Source organism: Danio rerio, chromosome 14 (genome assembly GCF_049306965.1).
Source record: "Danio rerio strain Tuebingen ecotype United States chromosome 14, GRCz12tu, whole genome shotgun sequence".
In the NCBI taxonomy this organism is placed as follows: domain Eukaryota; kingdom Metazoa; phylum Chordata; class Actinopteri; order Cypriniformes; family Danionidae; genus Danio; species Danio rerio.
Genome location: NC_133189.1, coordinates 2812456 through 2832038, shown reverse-complemented (window position 1 = coordinate 2832038; position 19583 = coordinate 2812456). Strand labels below are relative to the sequence as shown.

The window sequence follows — 19583 nt, the reverse complement described above, 5'->3', positions numbered from 1 at the left end:
TCTACAAAATGTACTTTAAAGCTCTTATAATTGTCTTAAAAACAAAAAAAAAAAAACAGTTTCTCGTTCAATGCTATCAATACCTCCATCTCAGTAGGAGGCGGGTGATGTACCAGAAGTTGGTTTGCCAACCACAAAAAAGCTCTTAAAAGAAGAAAATATTGTTTATTGATTTTTTATTCGTGCATCTTCGTTTCCTTTCCTCGCCTCTCAACTACACACCCGTTGTTTCTGTACATTTACTGTACATTATTCTATCAGCATCATCGTATTGAGTAACACCGTGCTCCAAATATCCAGACTATTCGTCGATGCATTTACATGACTTTGGAAAGGTAAACATATGATTTGTTATTTTTGCACTCTTTAATATAATTTGCATTGTCACATACACATGTATAGAGGACGAAACCTGCAATAAATAAATAAAAATGCAAATAAATAAATAAATACATGACTAAATAAATCCATAAATTCCTGCATGAATAAAACAATAAACAAATAAATATGCAAATTGTCAAACAAATATATAAATCCACAACAATCTGGATAAAAAAATATATAAATAATTAATAATGCGGGCAGGTGAATAATTAAATAATTTACAGGAATGTTTGGGGAATAAGTACATGCCAAACTGAAAGTAGTTTTTTTCCCACATTTAAACGTTTATTAATTTTGAACGTAATTCCGGATTTTCTTGTCCTCAGCTCAACATGCTAATGAGAGTGTGTTCATCAATAACCTGACGCCAGTCAAAGAATCCAATGCAATTTTTTTATGATCAACCAATGATGGCATAAAGACTAAGAAACCTACTTTCAGTTTAGCATTTTCTTATTTCCTCAACATTCGTCTAAGTTATTTAATTATTTATCTGCTCGCACTAATAATTATTTATATACTTATTTATGCAGGTATTTGTGAATGTATATATGTATATGCGTATTTATTTGTTTATCGTTTTAATTATGCAGACATTTTTTTTATTTATTTACTACTTTATTCATCAATTTGCGTATTTATGTATTATTTTTGCAGGTTTTGTCCTCCATACACACCTACAGCTATTCGTCATTTTCCATTGTCGTATTTGATATTTTATAGACTAATATATTTATCTGTTTTATTTGTTTTACCTACTTTTTAAAAAAGTTAATTTCCTTAAATATATAGGCTATTGTGTTAATCTTTGCAGCGGAACAGAACATTTTTGTGGTACCAAATAGACAAATGTGCTATATATAAATGTCTATTAAAACTAAGCATGTGCTCTTTGCCTATTCTACAGTTTATGAGCAGAAATCTACTAAAGAAGAAAACGGAAAAAATCTTGATCTGTTGTAGGCTAAATAAAGGTAATTGTTTTATATATTTTCGGATATTCAGACATTCTCCTTAATAATATAATTTCAGAAAAGTGTTCTTTGCAAATTCTAAATTGGAAAATCATATTAGCAGCTAATGATTATCAAAGAACAGCATTGTTCACAGTGAATTAGTGTTAATGTTGTTTTCAAGTCATACTCGCATGCTAATTACGATCGAATATTCAAAGTAAAATGGTAAACATTATAGAGACTGCAAAATGAACGAACGTGCGAATATAAAACCAACTTTACCTCTATCTGTTGTAATGGTCCGCGTGGTGTCAGTATTACACAAGAAACCGTTTTTGGGGCAGGGATCTTTTTTGCATCACTGTGTTTTAAGCTATAGTCTGCAGCGCGCTGACTGCGCCTTCAGTGCGAGCAGCTGTAAACATGGGATTATTCATGTAATATTCGAATAAAGGAAGCTCTCGATTTATTTGCTTTATAATTTTAATAGATTCGTGTGGTAACTGTAAAAATTACAGTACACTTGATCCTTATACGACAGTTTTGAGCATGGATGCTGGAGAACAAAGACGCAGATGGGAGTACTGGTGGATTTCTCTGCTTTTCTATTTGCTGACATGCCTCGGACAGCGGGTTTCAGCTCAGATACGATACTCTATTCCAGAGGAGGTAAAAGAGGGAACGATTGTGGGAAATATTGCGAAGGATTTAGGTCTTGATGTCAGTACATTGTTGGACAGACGGTTCCGTATTGTCTCTGGATCAAATGACGCCCTTTTTCAGGTAAATCAGAACAATGGCATGCTATATGTGGGGAAGCTTATCGACAGAGAGGCGCTGTGCGACGGAAATGCTGCTTGCTTGATAAGCCTGAAAACTGTTGTTGAAAATCCTCTTGAAATCCATTATGTAGAAGTGGAAATTACCGATGTGAATGACCATGCACCCAGTTTTGCTAATAAAGACGTCTTGTTGGAAATTGCGGAATCAACAATACCTGGCGAGGACTTCCAGTTGCAGGAAGCATATGATCCAGATTCGGGAGTAAATTCGGTTCGTTTTTATAAACTGAGCCAGACTGAGTATTTTGAAATAGAGCTTCGAGAAAATGGAGGAGAGAAAAAAGTCCCGGTCTTAAAATTACGCAAATCACTCGACCGGGAGCGTCAGGTTATTCATAGTCTGACAGTGACTGCTGTCGACGGTGGCAATCCACCGCGATCTGGAAGCACTGTTATTAACGTCACAGTGCTGGACGATAATGATAACAGGCCGAAATTCAGCCAGGAACTATATTCTGTTTCACTGAGAGAAAACGCTCCTCTTGGTACTCTTGTGATTAAACTGAATGCCACTGATTTAGATGAAGGTCAGAATGGCGAAATTGTATATTCGTTCGTAAAGAATATTGAAAAATATATTTATGACACTTTTGATTTGGATAACACTGGGGAGATTAGAGTAAAGGGAAGCTTAGACTTTGAGAAAAGTAATGTTTATAGAATCGCTGTTATGGCGTCAGATAAAGGTCAACCACCCAAGACAAGCAACTGTAGAATTATCATTAAAGTCATTGACGAAAACGATAATGCACCAGAGATAGAGGTTACCTCTCTGTCTGATGTAGTTCCCGAAGATTCAAAGCCAGGGGCCGTCATTTCACTCGTTAGTATTACTGATAAAGATTCTGGAGTAAATGGCAAAGTTGTGTGTAGGATATCTGATGATGTGCCTTTCGAATTGAAGCCCTCATTTAAAGACAACATGTACTCTCTTGTGACGAATGCAAAGTTAGATAGAGAGCTCACGTCTCATTATGATGTTACAATAACAGCCACAGATCTCGGTCAGCCGCCTCTGTCTTCAATCAAAACTCTGAAAGTGCAGATATCAGATGTAAATGATAATGCTCCAGAATTTGTTCATAATCCTTTAGAGCTGTACTTAATGGAAAATAATGCTCCAGGAGCATCTATATATTCTGTCAGTGCATTCGATAGGGACTTAAACGAAAACGCTGCAATAACCTATCAAATAATTAGAGAAGAGGGAACAAGAAGTCATATGTCGTCCTTCCTTAATGTAAATGCAGACAATGGACACATCCATGCGCTGAAAAGTTTTGACTTTGAATCTGTAAAAACGTTTCAGTTCCACATAATCGCCACAGACTCTGGAAGTCCATCTCTGAGCAGTAACGTGACAGTGAACGTGTTTATTCTGGATCAGAACGACAACGTTCCAGTGATCTTATATCCAGTCAGCGCTAACGGTTCTGCTGAGGGTGTGGAAGAGATTCCCCGTAATGTGAACGCAGGTCATTTGGTGACTAAAGTCAGAGCCTATGACGCAGATATAGGATACAACGGCTGGTTATTATTCTCACTGCAGGAAGTTAGTGAGCACAGTCTCTTTGCTTTGGACCGCTATACAGGACAGATAAGGACCCTTCGCTCATTCACAGAAACAGACGAGGCCCAGCATAAACTGGTCATACTGGTCAAAGACAATGGGAACGTTTCCCTCTCAGCAACAGCGACTGTGATTGTCAAAGTTGTGGAGCCCAAAGAGGCTTTTGCAGCTTCTGATGTTAAAAACGCAGAGAAAGACGAGGAGGAAAACAACGTGACATTTTATTTGATCATCACTTTGGGCTCGGTTTCGGTGCTTTTCGTCATCAGCATCATCGTGTTGATTGTAATGCAGTGCTCCAAATCTACAGACTATTCGTCCAAGTATTTACAGGACACAAATTATGACGGGACTCTGTGTCACAGCATCCAGTACAGATCTGGAGACAAACGCTACATGTTAGTTGGACCCAGAATGAGTATCGGCTCGACTATAGCACCAGGCAGTAATAGGAATACTCTAGTCATACCAGATCGCAGGAGGAGAGACTCTGGAGAGGTAAGACTCGATTAACATTTGTCATTTGTGTAAGGTTAAAGTATCTTTTGTCTTTCTCATAAAGTTCTCTTGCTTTAATGTCATGCCTTGTTTTGGTATTGGAATTTAATTGTTCATGAAGTAGAAGAGAAAAACTAAGTCAGGTGTTTGGGTGTTTCCCAGTGATGGGTTACAGCTGGAAGAGCACTCGCTATGTAATATATATATATATATATATATATATATATATATATATATATATATATATATATATATATATATATATATATATATATGTATATATATTAACCGGTATTTAGAACTAACATGTTAAGCTTTAAATGTTGTGCGTTATCCAATAATGCTACTGGAAAATTCTAATGAGAATTCATCTGACTGATTCTAAAATGGGTTATTGCGCCTGCTTAGCAATTCAGCGTTCTTATGATAATACTGATTACTTGTTTGGTAATGATGGTTGTTGTTGCTGTTGTTTGTTTTTAAAGTCATCCAAATTTCCATAACCAGTGTAAGAGCCAGTCATGCATAATTCATTTGTGATCATTATTTAGTTAAAATGGTTAAACATGGTGATCATTGATATTTAAATATAATAAGAGTTCATAAAAATTGTATTATCTAAAATGCATAATTCAATAATTGATACGAATTAAAAACTTTTACTTTGTTTTTTTTTTTTTTTTCATCCGACAGAAATACGTCATGATGTATAATTAGTTTGTACGTTTAGATTGCAGTTATGGATGTTGGAAGCAACAGTTTTTTTGGCCGAGCTATATCGAGTCTCTACCTTTGTGATTTAGTTTTGCATTTCTTCAGTAAACTTTATTTTAAAAATACGATTCGGTCCTACTCGCGTTTTTTCAAATACTGGTTGCTGGACTAGCCGCAAAATGTGGTACATATGGATGTGCACGTGCAATATAATAGTCATTGTTCTGGGGAAAATGTAATTAAATTCCCCATATATATTTCGATTTCAGCTGCAAGCTGCGAGTGACCCTGATAGTGGTGTGAATTCTGTGCGCTTGTATAAATTAAGTCAAAACGAGCATGTTTTAGATATAAAGGACATGGCAGAAGATACATTGTCGTTTCTGGTTTTACAAAAGACCCTTGATCGGAAGAACAAAGCTGAACATTATTTAATATTAACAGCAATAGATGGTGGCAATCCGCAAAACCTGGAACACTCAACAATAGTAATTGTACTTGACGTCAATGATAACCGTCCTTTGTTTTGCCGTGATGTGTATTTCTGATATATGATGTTGGATATATACAATCAGACGTAGAGAGCTGTATTGCAGATATGTGACATTTTAAAGAAACCTCACGGTGTCATCGTTGTACAAGGAAAGTGTGTGTTCACCCTGCCCCCAATATTCTAGTTTGCATCAGGCAAAGCGCAAAGGGTGGATGATTTCTATTTGAAGACATCTGAAGACAGCGTAACGGTGGCAGATGCTGCCTTTTCGTGTGTACTTATTGTTATTTTGTATTTTTCAGTTAAGATAAATGTATGATCCGCTTAGGTAGTGTCATATAATTTTGGATTTCGCCATCCTTCGCAATGGAAGCTGGAGGACAAAGGCGCACAGGGGAGCACTGGTGGATGATCATCTGTTTCTGCTTTATTCTGTGCTTTGGGCAGCAGCTTTCAGCTCAAATAAGATACTCGATTCCAGAGGAAGTAAAAGAGGGATTTGTTGTGGGAAATATCGCCAAGGATTTGGGACTTGATGTCAGCAGTTTGATGGACAGGCGATTTCGCATCGTTTCAGGATCGGATGATTCGCAGTTCGTGGTAAATCCGAACAATGGTGTCTTGCGTGTTCAAAGGAAAATCGACAGAGAGGAGCTGTGTGATGGTATTGGAGCATGCTTGATTAATCTTAAAATAGTGGTGGAAAATCCACTTGAGATTCATTATATTGCAGTTGAAATAACTGATGTTAACGATCACTCGCCAACATTCACAGAAAAAGAAAAGCGATTAGAAATTTCTGAAAACACTCTAATAGGGACGCGTTTTCAGCTGCAAGCTGCGCGTGACCCCGATAGTGGAGTGAATTCTGTGCGCTCGTATAAATTAAGTCAAAATGAGCATTTTGATTTAGAAATAAGAGACCGGGCAGAGGACAAATTGCCTTTTCTGGTTTTACAAAAGCCTCTTGATCGGGAGAATAAAGCTGAACATTATCTAATATTAACAGCAATAGATGGTGGCAATCCGCAAAGATCAGGAACGCTGAACATAACAGTAATTGTGCTTGACGTCAATGATAACCGCCCTATGTTTAGCCATGATGTCTATTCTTCAACTGTGCACGAAAACGTGCAACTTGGAACATTAGTATTGAAAGTTATGGCAAGCGATTCTGATTACGGCCCTAATGGTGAAGTGTCGTACTCTTTTGGGGGTGACAACAGCGACAATATATTTCATATATTTAGCTTGGATCGAATAACTGGTGAAATACGAGTAACTGGAGAGGTTGACTTTGAAAAGAACAATGTTTATAAACTGGATATACAGGCAGTTGACAGTGGACAGCCGCCTTTAAACACAGATTGTAGAGTAATAATAAAAATACTTGACTTAAATGATAATAAGCCTACTATTGAAGTGACGTCACTTTCGAATGTCGTGTCTGAGGATTCCAAGCCTGGTACTCTAATCTCACTCATTAGTGTTACTGATAGAGACACCGGTATTAACGGGAGAGTTGTGTGTTCTCTCTCAGAGCATGTTCCCTTTGAGTTAAAACCATCAGTTCAGGAAAACATGTTCTCTTTAGTGACTAAAGGGAAACTGGATCGTGAAACTTTATCTCATTTTGACATTACAATAACAGCTACTGACTTGGGTCAGCCTCCGCTGTCCTCTTATAGGACTCTAAGCGTGCAGGTGTCAGATGTAAACGATAACCCACCTGAATTTAGTCTAAATCCAGTAGAATTGTATATGATTGAAAACAATGCTGCAGGAGCGCCCATTCTCATGCTTAGTGCTTTTGATAAAGATCTAAATGAAAATGCTATAATTTCATACCAGATTATTAAAGGGAATGGATCACAAAGTGATTTGACATCTTTCCTAAATGTCAATTCGGAGACAGGCGCAGTTTACGCACTTAAAAGTTTTGATTTTGAAACAGTTAAAAAGTTCCAGTTCCACATACTCGCCACAGACTCTGGAAGTCCATCTCTGAGCAGTAACGTGACAGTGAACGTGTTTATTCTGGATCAGAACGACAACGTTCCAGTGATCTTATATCCAGTCAGCGCTAACGGTTCTGCTGAGGGTGTGGAAGAGATTCCCCGTAATGTGAACGCAGGTCATTTGGTGACTAAAGTCAGAGCCTATGACGCAGATATAGGATACAACGGCTGGTTATTATTCTCACTGCAGGAAGTTAGTGAGCACAGTCTCTTTGCTTTGGACCGCTATACAGGACAGATAAGGACCCTTCGCTCATTCACAGAAACAGACGAGGCCCAGCATAAACTGGTCATACTGGTCAAAGACAATGGGAACGTTTCCCTCTCAGCAACAGCGACTGTGATTGTCAAAGTTGTGGAGCCCAAAGAGGCTTTTGCAGCTTCTGATGTTAAAAACGCAGAGAAAGACGAGGAGGAAAACAACGTGACATTTTATTTGATCATCACTTTGGGCTCGGTTTCGGTGCTTTTCGTCATCAGCATCATCGTGTTGATTGTAATGCAGTGCTCCAAATCTACAGACTATTCGTCCAAGTATTTACAGGACACAAATTATGACGGGACTCTGTGTCACAGCATCCAGTACAGATCTGGAGACAAACGCTACATGTTAGTTGGACCCAGAATGAGTATCGGCTCTACTATAGCACCAGGCAGTAATAGGAATACTCTAGTCATACCAGATTGCAGGAGGAGAGACTCTGGAGAGGTAAGACTGGCTGATTTATTACAATTACATTCTTTAACTGTAAATGACGCGATTTTCCTACAATGTTTTTGGGCTATGCAAGACTATCCGCATTTTTTTTAGTTTTGCTGCTTATTCCTTGCTGTTTTCGTTGTATTTTTAGGTTTTTCTTTCTTTCTTTTTTTTTTTTGATTAGGGTATTGATTATTTATGACATATTTTATCTGTTTTTTTAATCGTTTTATATAATTTTTTTCAATTTTTTATTTTTATTTTATAATAACAATAATAATAATAATAATAATAATAATAATAATAATAATTGATTTTCTCATTACCATTTATTTATTTTTTGGTTGTTTGTTTATTAGTTTTTGTCTATTGACGTCAAAATAGATTTTGGCTCTTAAAGCAAACATGCAGAAATATTTTGTCTTCTTTTTGAAAAACTGTTGGTAATATATTTAAAATTTTAAAACCCATTATATTACTTTGCCAACATAACTAAAGCTTGGGTGTACGAATGCTTTTAGTCTCTGTTTATTGTTTTATGTTGTTGCTTTTGTACAGTGAACACTGCATGAGGAAATAAAATAAAACATTTCATTTTCTTGACGTATGTTTATTTTTATTTTTATTATAATTATAGTTATTATTATTTATTTTTTCCAAAATCAAATCTGTTCCACAAGATGTCAGTATAACTCTAGATTACTGATCTATTGCAAGTGTCAGACGTCAGCTGAAAAGAACGCCATCACGGCATTTTGTGCACAGAAACAGGGTGGCGTTGAAGCAGTGCGCCTGACGCACTGATCCTCCTCGGTTCGTTTTCTAAAATGTACCTGACACCAGAATTTCGTTTTAGGAAAGGAAAAGAGTGTGTTTTATGAGAACATCATTTGCTATTTGAAATTATTCAACTATCTATATTTGCAATGGAAGTCGGAGGACAATGGCCGTGCTGGCGGATTACTCTCTCTTTGCTGTTGTGCTTCGGAAATGTGGTCAGCGCACAGATTAAATACATTGTACCTGAAGAGGTGAAGGAAGGATCTGTTGTGGGGAATATCGCGAAGGATTTAAGCCTTGATATCAGTACTTTGGCGCACCGACGTTTTCGTATTGTTTCTGGACCTGAAGAGGCGCTTTTTCAGGTAAACCAGAACAATGGAGAGCTGCATGTCAGTAAGAGAATCGACAGAGAGAAGCTGTGTGATGCAAACACTGTTTGTTCGATAAGTCTGAAATGCGTTGTTGAAGATCCACTAGAAGTGCATTACATAGAGGTCGAAATAACAGATGTAAATGACAACCCACCCATTTTCCCGAGATCTGAGCAGCAGTTTGAAATAGCGGAGCATACGCTTTTGGGAACACGTTTCCAAGTCCAAACTGCCAGAGATCCTGATTTAGGAATAAATTCGGTCCGACATTATAAATTAAGTCAGAATGAGCTGTTTGATATTGACGTTCGGGAAAGACATGAAACTAAAATACCATTTTTAGTCCTAAAAAAGGCGTTAGACAGAGAAAGACAAAGCAAACATATACTCACACTGACAGCCACGGATGGTGGTAGTCCGCCGAAATCAGGGAGTCTGAAAATCTCTGTTATTGTTTTGGATATAAATGATAATCGCCCTGTCTTCGGCCGAGACTCATATTCTGCAACAATCCTGGAAAATGCACCTCTGGGCACTGTTGTAATTACTATAAACGCAACTGATTTAGATGATGGAGTAAATGGCGAAATCGAGTACTCCTTGGGCGAAAATATGGATGGAAAAATCCACGACTTATTTACGCTTGACAAGAAGACAGGTGAATTACAAGTTAAAGGGAAAATAGACTTTGAGGAAACGGGTGTGTTTAAACTAGACGTGCAAGCATCAGATAAAGGCCAGCCTCCTCTTATAGCTGAAGCCGAACTCAACATTAAAGTCACAGATATCAATGATAACGCTCCTGAAATTGAGATAACATCCCTTTCTAGTGTTGTATCGGAAAATGCGAATCCTGGAACCGCTATAGCTTTAATCAGCGTTTCAGACAAGGACTCTGGTGTTAATGGAAAAATAATTTGCACATTAACTGAAAACATGCCATTTGAGCTGAAACCATCCTTTAGGGAGAACATGTATTCATTAGTGACAAAAGGGCGTTTAGATAGAGAAGCAAAGTCAGTGTATGAAATCACTGTAACAGCCCTTGATTTAGGACAGCCACCTTTGTCTTCTTGTAAAGTATTAAATATACAGGTCTCTGATGTAAATGATAACTCGCCAGAGTTTAGCCAAAATTCATTTGAGCTTTATTTGTCTGAAAACAATGTCCTTGGTGCTTCTATATTTTCTGTTTCTGCCTTTGATAGAGACTTAAATGAAAATGCTGCGATTGCTTATAACCTGCATCAAGGTGATTTGACATTCCTGAATATTAATTCAGAAACGGGAATTATATATGCACTGAAAAGTTTTGATTATGAAACCACCAAGACGTTTCACTTCCAAGTTTTTGCTTCAGACTCTGGAAGTCCATCTCTGAGCAGTAACGTGACAGTGAACGTGTTTATTCTGGACCAGAACGACAACGTTCCAGTGATCTTATATCCAGTCAGCGCTAACGGTTCTGCTGAGGGTGTGGAAGAGATTCCCCGTAATGTGAACGCAGGTCATTTGGTGACTAAAGTCAGAGCCTATGACGCAGATATAGGATACAACGGCTGGTTATTATTCTCACTGCAGGAAGTTAGTGAGCACAGTCTCTTTGCTTTGGACCGCTATACAGGACAGATAAGGACCCTTCGCTCATTCACAGAAACAGACGAGGCCCAGCATAAACTGGTCATACTGGTCAAAGACAATGGGAACGTTTCCCTCTCAGCAACAGCGACTGTGATTGTCAAAGTTGTGGAGCCCAAAGAGGCTTTTGCAGCTTCTGATGTTAAAAACGCAGAGAAAGACGAGGAGGAAAACAACGTGACATTTTATTTGATCATCACTTTGGGCTCGGTTTCGGTGCTTTTCGTCATCAGCATCATCGTGTTGATTGTAATGCAGTGCTCCAAATCTACAGACTATTCGTCCAAGTATTTACAGGACACAAATTATGACGGGACTCTGTGTCACAGCATCCAGTACAGATCAGGAGACAAACGCTACATGTTAGTTGGACCCAGAATGAGTATCGGCTCGACTATAGCACCAGGCAGTAATAGGAATACTCTAGTCATACCAGATCGCAGGAGGAGAGACTCTGGAGAGGTAAGACTGGCTCATTAATTTCAATAGCATTATCTATGTTGCAATAATTTTTATAAGTCATTTAAAAAAAAGTGTTATATTTTTACACATGATGATATCATAGAGCTGAATATGTTCATTTGTTGACCCCTTTAATCTGAAAAATATTATGAGTGACGGCGAATGGCAGGGAGCTGTCCCCTTCCTTAGTGCTGACATTAGATGCAGTTCCTTCAGAATTTAAAATAATTACAAGTTTACCGAGCTGTATTGGCAGTCATAAAAAAACCAAATTGAACTTGTGAAATTGTATTTTGTTCATTCTGCTAATAGATTTATCTACTATACATTTTTTTTTATATATTGTGACGACCCCGGGATTGCAGTTTGGATGTGGCAGATACTGATTGGGTGCCTGCTTGCTCACCAATTGGTTTAGATTATATAAATAAGAGTGATGTGCTGGCTTAAGGAGGACGGTGTGGACCATCTCTTTAATTATTTAACCTTATGGTTTCGTTTGGCATCATTTATACTTGAAGTTAAAGTCAGTTATATTCTTTATTTATCCATAGGCATTTGTTTGTTTCTTGATTTGTTGTTCTATTAGTTTTATGTTTAATAAATAGGTTGCATATAGATCCTTTTATTGTCTGAGCTCTTTTATGTCGCGACTCAAACGAGGGTGTCGTAACAATATATACTGCAAAACCCAACAGTCATCTTTATCGAAAGAATGAGTGTTGTCAACTCTAAAATTACTGAAAATTAATTCTACTTATTTTGAAAAGAGTTTTGACTTCTGTGTTGAAGGTATTAAATTAATTAAATGCCTCATTACTTCAACTTAAAATGGAGTATAGCTCACAGTACTCATATATATATATATATATATATATATATATATATATATATATATATATATATATATATATATATTTTTTTTTTTTTTTTATTTATTTATTTATTTATTTATTTATTTATTTATTTATTTATTTATTTATTTACTCAAATGGTTTGTAGCAATCGGTTTCCTGTAACGGTTTGAGGTGCCTTAACTTATTGGGTTTTACAGTACTCAGCTGGTTTCAGTTCTCTTCATTTATTTGGGTTTTACTGTGCTCAAATTCATTTACTAAAATGGAGTAAGTTCACAGTACTCGTTAGGATTTGTTTTTAAACTTAAATAGTTTGTTGCAATCGGTTTGCTCAAATGGTTTGAGTTACTTTAACCTAAGGAGGGCTATAATTTATATAAATAAGCTGCGTATGTGTGTGTAATAAGTAATGCTTTTAAAGTGATTTTTTATTTCCAATACCACTCGGTGTCGGTGTTACTCCAGTATTTGTCCAAGATATTAAACCCTGCCCTTGATCGTGACGCCATTAGGGGTGTGCTGTTTTTTTCTCCTCTTTTTACGCACACACACTTAATGCTCGGCATGCACAAACGCTGTATTACCGGGACATAACATTATCATTTCCATATGTTGTTGTTTGTACATGATTTTCTTACCATTAACATCCAATACGACATCGAATAATCGAGGATATAAACATTTGGTCCCGTTTTCTACCGGCTCGCAATGGAAGCGGGAGGACAAAGGCGCAGACGGGGGAACTGCTGGATTGCTCTGTGTATTTATTTTCTTCTTATCATCGGACAGCAGGTTTCAGCTCAGCTCAGATATTCTGTTCCAGAAGAAGTCAAAGAAGGAACCGTTGTTGGAAATATTGCTAAGGATTTGGGTCTTGAAGTAAGTAGCTTGGTGGACAGACAGTTTCGAATCGTTTCTGGATCTAAGGAGGAGCTTTTTCAGATAAATCAGGACAATGGCGTTTTGTATGTTCATAAGAAAATCGACAGAGAGACTTTGTGTGTTGGCAGTGGTGTTTGTGTGGTTAATTTAAAAACCTTAATTGAAAATCCTCTGGAAATACATTATGTAGAAGTAGATATATCTGATATAAACGATCACTCTCCCAGCTTTTCCGAAAAAGAGCAGCATCTGAAAATTTATGAAAATACACTACCTGGTGCTGACTATCAGTTACAGGCTGCCAGAGATCCCGATTCTGGAATGAATTCGGTTCGGTCTTATAAATTAAGTCCTAATGATCATTTCGAAATTCGAATGAGGGAGAGTGATGAAGAGAAAATACCATTTTTAGTATTGAAGAAGGCTGTTGATAGGGAAATTACAACAAAATACAGACTGCTTTTAACAGCTGCTGACGGAGGAAATCCATCGAGATCTGGAACTCTTAACGTTACAATTACTGTTCTAGATATAAATGATAATCGCCCTGTGTTTAGTCGAGAAACATATTCCTTGACGTTATTGGAGAATTGTATAACTGGCACTGTAGTTACTCGAGTAAATGCGACTGATATTGATGAGGGCTCGAATGGTGATATCGAATACAGCTTTGCAACGTTAAACAGCGAAGTACATCATGCTTTTGAACTCGATCAGATCACAGGTGAATTACGTGTTAAGGAACAAATAGATTTTGAAAATACAGAAGTTTATAAACTCGATATTCAAGCATCAGATAAGGGGCATCCACCAATGTCTGCAAAATCTAGAGTTGTTATTAAGATTATTGATGTGAATGACAACAGCCCTGAGATTGAGATTACGTCACTTTCTAAGAACATTCCTGAAGATTGTAAACCTGGAACGGTGATTTCTCTGATCAGTGTGACCGATAAAGACGCCGGGATAAACGGTAAAGTCATTTGTCAGTTAAATAAAAATGTTCCCTTTGAGCTAAAGCCTTCTTTTAAAGACAACATGTACTCTTTAGTGACAAAAGATCGCTTAGACAGAGAGACTCACTCACAGTATGACATTACAATAACAGCCTCTGATTTAGGACAGCCGTCTTTGACTGCATCGACCACTCTAAGCGTTCAGATTTCTGATGTGAATGATAATGCTCCAGAATTTAGCATAAATCCTCTAGATCTTTACCTGATGGAAAACAATGCTGCAGGTTCGTCCATAATTTCAGTCTCTGCGTCTGATAGAGACTCTGTTGAAAATGCCGTGATATCGTATCATATAATTAGAGGCGATGGTTCACAGACTGATATGTCCTCTTACTTGAATATAAATTCTGAGACAGGTGTTGTTTATTCGCTAAAGAGCTTTGATTTTGAGATGTTAAAAACATCCCACTTTCACGTGCTCGCCACAGACTCTGGAAGTCCATCTCTGAGCAGTAACGTGACAGTGAACGTGTTTATTCTGGATCAGAACGACAACGTTCCAGTGATCTTATATCCAGTCAGTGCTAACGGTTCTGCTGAGGGTGTGGAAGAGATTCCCCGTAATGTGAACGCAGGTCATTTGGTGACTAAAGTCAGAGCCTATGACGCAGATATAGGATACAACGGCTGGTTATTATTCTCACTGCAGGAAGTTAGTGAGCACAGTCTCTTTGCTTTGGACCGCTATACAGGACAGATAAGGACCCTTCGCTCATTCACAGAAACAGACGAGGCCCAGCATAAACTGGTCATACTGGTCAAAGACAATGGGAACGTTTCCCTCTCAGCAACAGCGACTGTGATTGTCAAAGTTGTGGAGCCCAAAGAGGCTTTTGCAGCTTCTGATGTTAAAAACGCAGAGAAAGACGAGGAGGAAAACAACGTGACATTTTATTTGATCATCACTTTGGGCTCGGTTTCGGTGCTTTTCGTCATCAGCATCATCGTGTTGATTGTAATGCAGTGCTCCAAATCTACAGACTATTCGTCCAAGTATTTACAGGACACAAATTATGACGGGACTCTGTGTCACAGCATCCAGTACAGATCTGGAGACAAACGCTACATGTTAGTTGGACCCAGAATGAGTATCGGCTCTACTATAGCACCAGGCAGTAATAGGAATACTCTAGTCATACCAGATCGCAGGAGGAGAGACTCTGGAGAGGTAAGACTGGCTGATTCATTTTAATCTCATTTTGGCTTTACGATGTTGGTTTTAAAACAATGCATTTAATAAATTTAATTAGAAGTAAAAAGTTTTTACATGAAGACTATAAAGTTTATATATATATATATATATATATATATATATATATATATATATATATATATATATATATATATATATATATATATAACTGATGAGGCTAAACGGTACAAAATGTTGTCCTTATTATGGATAAAGTGAGTGGGTACTTGTTTAGATATCCACGTTTTGAAGTACATAAGAAGCAGCCTATACAGGCCTGGTGGAGCTGTCCACTTGCGTTGGTGCTGAATTTAGCCGCGGTTGCATTTTAAATAGACCGGGACTTTGCATACACTGCTTTTTTTAAGCATTTCATTTGCGTTATGTATTAATTGCGCATCTATTATGCTCACACACTCCTACTCACGCTGCTTTGTGCGTTGCGTATTTTATAAAAGCGAGTCTGTTGTGTAAGTTTTGTGCTTAGATGCGGTTTTTATTGTTGTTTTGTACAAAAATCATAATGGAAAATATGTGAACTTGTCTTTCTGTGGACCACGCGATGCCACTGTTGCCCTAGTAATGTGGAACAGATTTAGCCCTGCCCTGACGGTGACGTGAAAGGGCTGTATTTTCCCCTCACATTTACGAGGAACCATTCGCGAGCTTATGGGCAGCATAACAGCAATATGCTGTGCTAACAGTATTTACGGTTAATATTTTTTTCCACGATGCATTTAACACTAAATTGTGGCGTATAATCAGCTAGAATATATTGAATATTCGAGTAACGGTGCTAGAAACACTTGCAATGGAACCCGGAGGACAAAGGCGCGGATGGGAGTGCTTGTGGATTTCTCTGTGCCTCTCTTTGTGCTTCGGACAACATGTTTCAGGCCAGATAAGATATTCTGTTCCGGAGGAATCGAAAGAAGGATCTGTTGTAGGGCATATTGCTAAGGATCTTGGCCTTGATGTCAGCGCTTTAGCTAACCGGAGGTTTCGCATCGTGTCTGGATCTAAGGACGCGCTTTTTCAGGTAAATCAAAACAATGGCGTGTTATATGTCCATAAGAACATTGACAGAGAGGAGCTCTGTGATGGAAACGGCGCATGCTTGATTAATCTGAAAATGGTGGTCGAAGATCCTTTAGAAATACATTACGTCGTGGTGGAGATAACCGATGTTAATGATAATTCGCCCACATTTACTGAAGAGGAGCAGCATTTTGAGATTGCAGAGCACACACCCACAGGGACGCGTTTCCAAATACAGGCAGCACGGGATGCTGATACGGCCGTGAATAACGTCAGGTCGTATAAACTGAGTCAGAATGAGCATTTCGAAGTGGAGACAAATGACAGACATGGCGAAAAAATACCGCTTTTGGTTTTAAAGAAAGCTCTTGATCGTGAAAAAGCCGCAGAGCATAGATTAATACTTACTGCAGTCGATGGTGGAAATCCTCCACGGTCAGGGAATCTTAATGTAATTGTTACTGTGCTTGATGTTAATGACAACCGACCTGTATTCAGTCAAGAGTCTTATGCTGTAACAGTAAAAGAAAATGCTGCAATCGGAACAGTATTGCTAAAACTTAACGCAACCGACTTGGACGAGGGCTCAAATGGAGTAGTAGAGTATACATTTGGAAGGAACCTAAAACGTACAGTGCAAAATCTTTTTATATTACATAGTTCAACAGGAGAGATTCAAATTAAAGGTGAACTAGACTTTGAGGAAACAGACGTGTATAAGTTAGACGTGCAGGCATCTGATAAAGGCCAGCCACCATTAGCAGCGGAATCTGTCGTTATCATTAAAATTATTGATATAAATGATAACGCACCTGAAATAGACCTCACGTCGCTTTCCAGTATAGTTTCTGAAGATTCTAAACCTGGTACTCTAATTTCGTTAATCAGCATCAGTGACAAAGACTCTGGTATAAATGGAAAGACAGTACCAAGTGTCTCTGACAATGCACCCTTTGAGCTGAAACCATCATTTCAAGAAAATGTTTATTCCCTTGTGACTAAGGGAAAACTAGATCGAGAACTCATGTCTCATTATGACATAACAATATCAGTCACTGATTTAGGACAACCTCCTTTGTCCTCCTTTAAATCTCTAAGCGTGCAGGTGTCAGATGTTAATGATAACCCACCTGAATTTTCTCATGACCCGATGGAGATATATTTAATGGAAAACAACGCGCCTGGGGCCGCCATACTATCCGTGACAGCATCTGATAAGGATTTAGATAAAAACGCAATGATTATATACAGTATTATTAAAAGTGACTCCGCGCAAAATGATATGGCATCTTACTTAAACATTAACTCCGAGACAGGGGTTATTTACGCGTTAAACCGATTTGATTTTGAAGTAGTTAAAAAGTTTCACTTTCACGTGCTCGCCACAGACTCTGGAAGTCCATCTCTGAGCAGTAACGTGACAGTGAACGTGTTTATTCTGGATCAGAACGACAACGTTCCAGTGATCTTATATCCAGTCAGCGCTAACGGTTCTGCTGAGGGTGTGGAAGAGATTCCCCGTAATGTGAACGCAGGTCATTTGGTGACTAAAGTCAGAGCCTATGACGCAGATATAGGATACAACGGCTGGTTATTATTCTCACTGCAGGAAGTTAGTGAGCACAGTCTCTTTGCTTTGGACCGCTATACAGGACAGATAAGGACCCTTCGCTCATTCACAGAAACAGACGAGGCCCAGCATAAACTGGTCATACTGGTCAAAGACAATGGGAACGTTTCCCTCTCAGCAACAGCGACTGTGATTGTCAAAGTTGTGGAGCCCAAAGAGGCTTTTGCAGCTTCTGATGTTAAAAACGCAGAGAAAGACGAGGAGGAAAACAACGTGACATTTTATTTGATCATCACTTTGGGCTCGGTTTCGGTGCTTTTCGTCATCAGCATCATCGTGTTGATTGTAATGCAGTGCTCCAAATCTACAGACTATTCGTCCAAGTATTTACAGGACACAAATTATGACGGGACTCTGTGTCACAGCATCCAGTACAGATCTGGAGACAAACGCTACATGTTAGTTGGACCCAGAATGAGTATCGGCTCTACTATAGCACCAGGCAGTAATAGGAATACTCTAGTCATACCAGATCGCAGGAGGAGAGACTCTGGAGAGGTAAGAATAACCTGTCAAATATATATATTTTTACATTCTGTCGTTATAATTCGATTATTTATATTTTCAAAATCATTAGGTGTGATTTTTGCTGAACTTTTGTCTTGCCATTGCCAATGATTTTATATCGTGATTTTTTTTCGGGCTTTGCCTGGTTGTGTTTTTAAGTAACCTGATCATTCGCTCTTCTGGTACTGAAATTACAGTTTAACTTGGAGTAATCATGTTTTATTTATTTTTTTCGAGAAGCTGCAAATGTTTTTTCTGTTAACAAAGTAGTTTTCCTATAATACAAAAACCTTCTCAATGTGTTGTTTGTATTATAAGTACGGATCGCAGGGAGCTGTTCGCTTCCTTGGTGCTGAAACTAGAGTTTCTTGAGAACAGGCTTGTTCAAAAATATATTTTTAGTTACCCTTAAATATGGTAAAACAACTTGTTTTTGATATCAAGACTTCCCCTTTAGTCGTCAAAAGGTATTTTGTAAATAATAATAATAATAATAATAATAATAATAATAATAATAATAATAATAATAATGATCTATACCGGCGCTGAAATTAGATGGTAACAGTATACTTCGGTCATATTTTAAAACTAATTTTGAAAATACTTGTACTGTGGCGGCATACATTTATACATGTGAGGGAATTCACGAGTTATTCGTGATGTGTTTCCCCTTTAAGAGCTCTGAGCTGGAGTTGACGTGGTGGTTTTCCCAATTAAGAAATGATTCTGATGAGTTTAATAAAGTGATCGGTTCACAATGTTTTCATCCCACATTTGGTGTCTTTTGTTTTTATTTTCTCCGCTTAATCGCCTATACCTTACAAACTTTTTATACGTGTTATATTGTTAAATTTATGTATTTAATTTACAATTTAAGTTCCAAATAACTTCTCAAATACAGAGTTCAGGCATTATTTTGGAATACCTACATAAATAATGTTTGTTAATTTCATCGTATTTATTTATAAAGGAAAGTTTTGCAAATCATATGCTATCTCTCTCTCTCTCTCTCTCTCTCTCTCTCTGCATAAA

General features: G+C 37.8%; 6 protein-coding genes across 6 annotated transcripts in view; all 6 read left to right on the top strand.

The window, feature by feature from the left end:
• pcdh2aa1 (protocadherin 2 alpha a 1) overlaps positions 1-19583 on the top strand; it is a 202037-nt gene that overhangs the window by 3784 nt on the left and 178670 nt on the right.
• pcdha8l (protocadherin alpha 8-like) lies at positions 1745-4265 on the top strand. The gene has a single exon (XM_017359047.4). It carries the CDS (start codon positions 1890-1892, stop codon positions 4263-4265), a length of 2376 nt encoding a protein of 791 aa, XP_017214536.2. The 5' UTR covers positions 1745-1889.
• The window catches only part of pcdh2aa3 (protocadherin 2 alpha a 3), a 192430-nt gene continuing 178670 nt past the window's right edge, over positions 5824-19583 (top strand). Inside the window, 1 exon segment of the mRNA NM_001009587.2 lies at positions 5824-8184. Within this exon segment, the coding sequence (NP_001009587.2) occupies positions 5824-8184 (2361 nt within the window).
• On the top strand, positions 8937-12040 carry LOC141377660 (protocadherin alpha-2-like). Its single transcript, XM_073922459.1, has one exon. The coding sequence runs from the start codon at positions 9102-9104 to the stop codon at positions 11445-11447; it is 2346 nt and encodes a 781-aa protein (XP_073778560.1). The 5' UTR covers positions 8937-9101; the 3' UTR covers positions 11448-12040.
• On the top strand, positions 12803-15376 carry LOC100334341 (protocadherin alpha-3-like). The gene has a single exon (XM_002664279.7). It carries the CDS (start codon positions 12995-12997, stop codon positions 15374-15376), a length of 2382 nt encoding a protein of 793 aa, XP_002664325.4. The 5' UTR covers positions 12803-12994.
• LOC100538188 (protocadherin gamma-A4-like) lies at positions 15991-18662 on the top strand. The gene has a single exon (XM_009307663.5). The coding sequence runs from the start codon at positions 16188-16190 to the stop codon at positions 18660-18662; it is 2475 nt and encodes an 824-aa protein (XP_009305938.2). The 5' UTR covers positions 15991-16187.

Excerpts from the sequence above, each read along its gene's own strand:
- pcdha8l (XM_017359047.4), top strand. The coding sequence starts at position 1,890 with ATGGATGCTGGAGAACAAAGACGCAGATGGGAGTACTGGTGGATTTCT.
- LOC141377660 (XM_073922459.1), top strand. The coding sequence starts at position 9,102 with ATGGAAGTCGGAGGACAATGGCCGTGCTGGCGGATTACTCTCTCTTTG.
- LOC100334341 (XM_002664279.7), top strand. The coding sequence starts at position 12,995 with ATGGAAGCGGGAGGACAAAGGCGCAGACGGGGGAACTGCTGGATTGCT.
- LOC100538188 (XM_009307663.5), top strand. The coding sequence starts at position 16,188 with ATGGAACCCGGAGGACAAAGGCGCGGATGGGAGTGCTTGTGGATTTCT.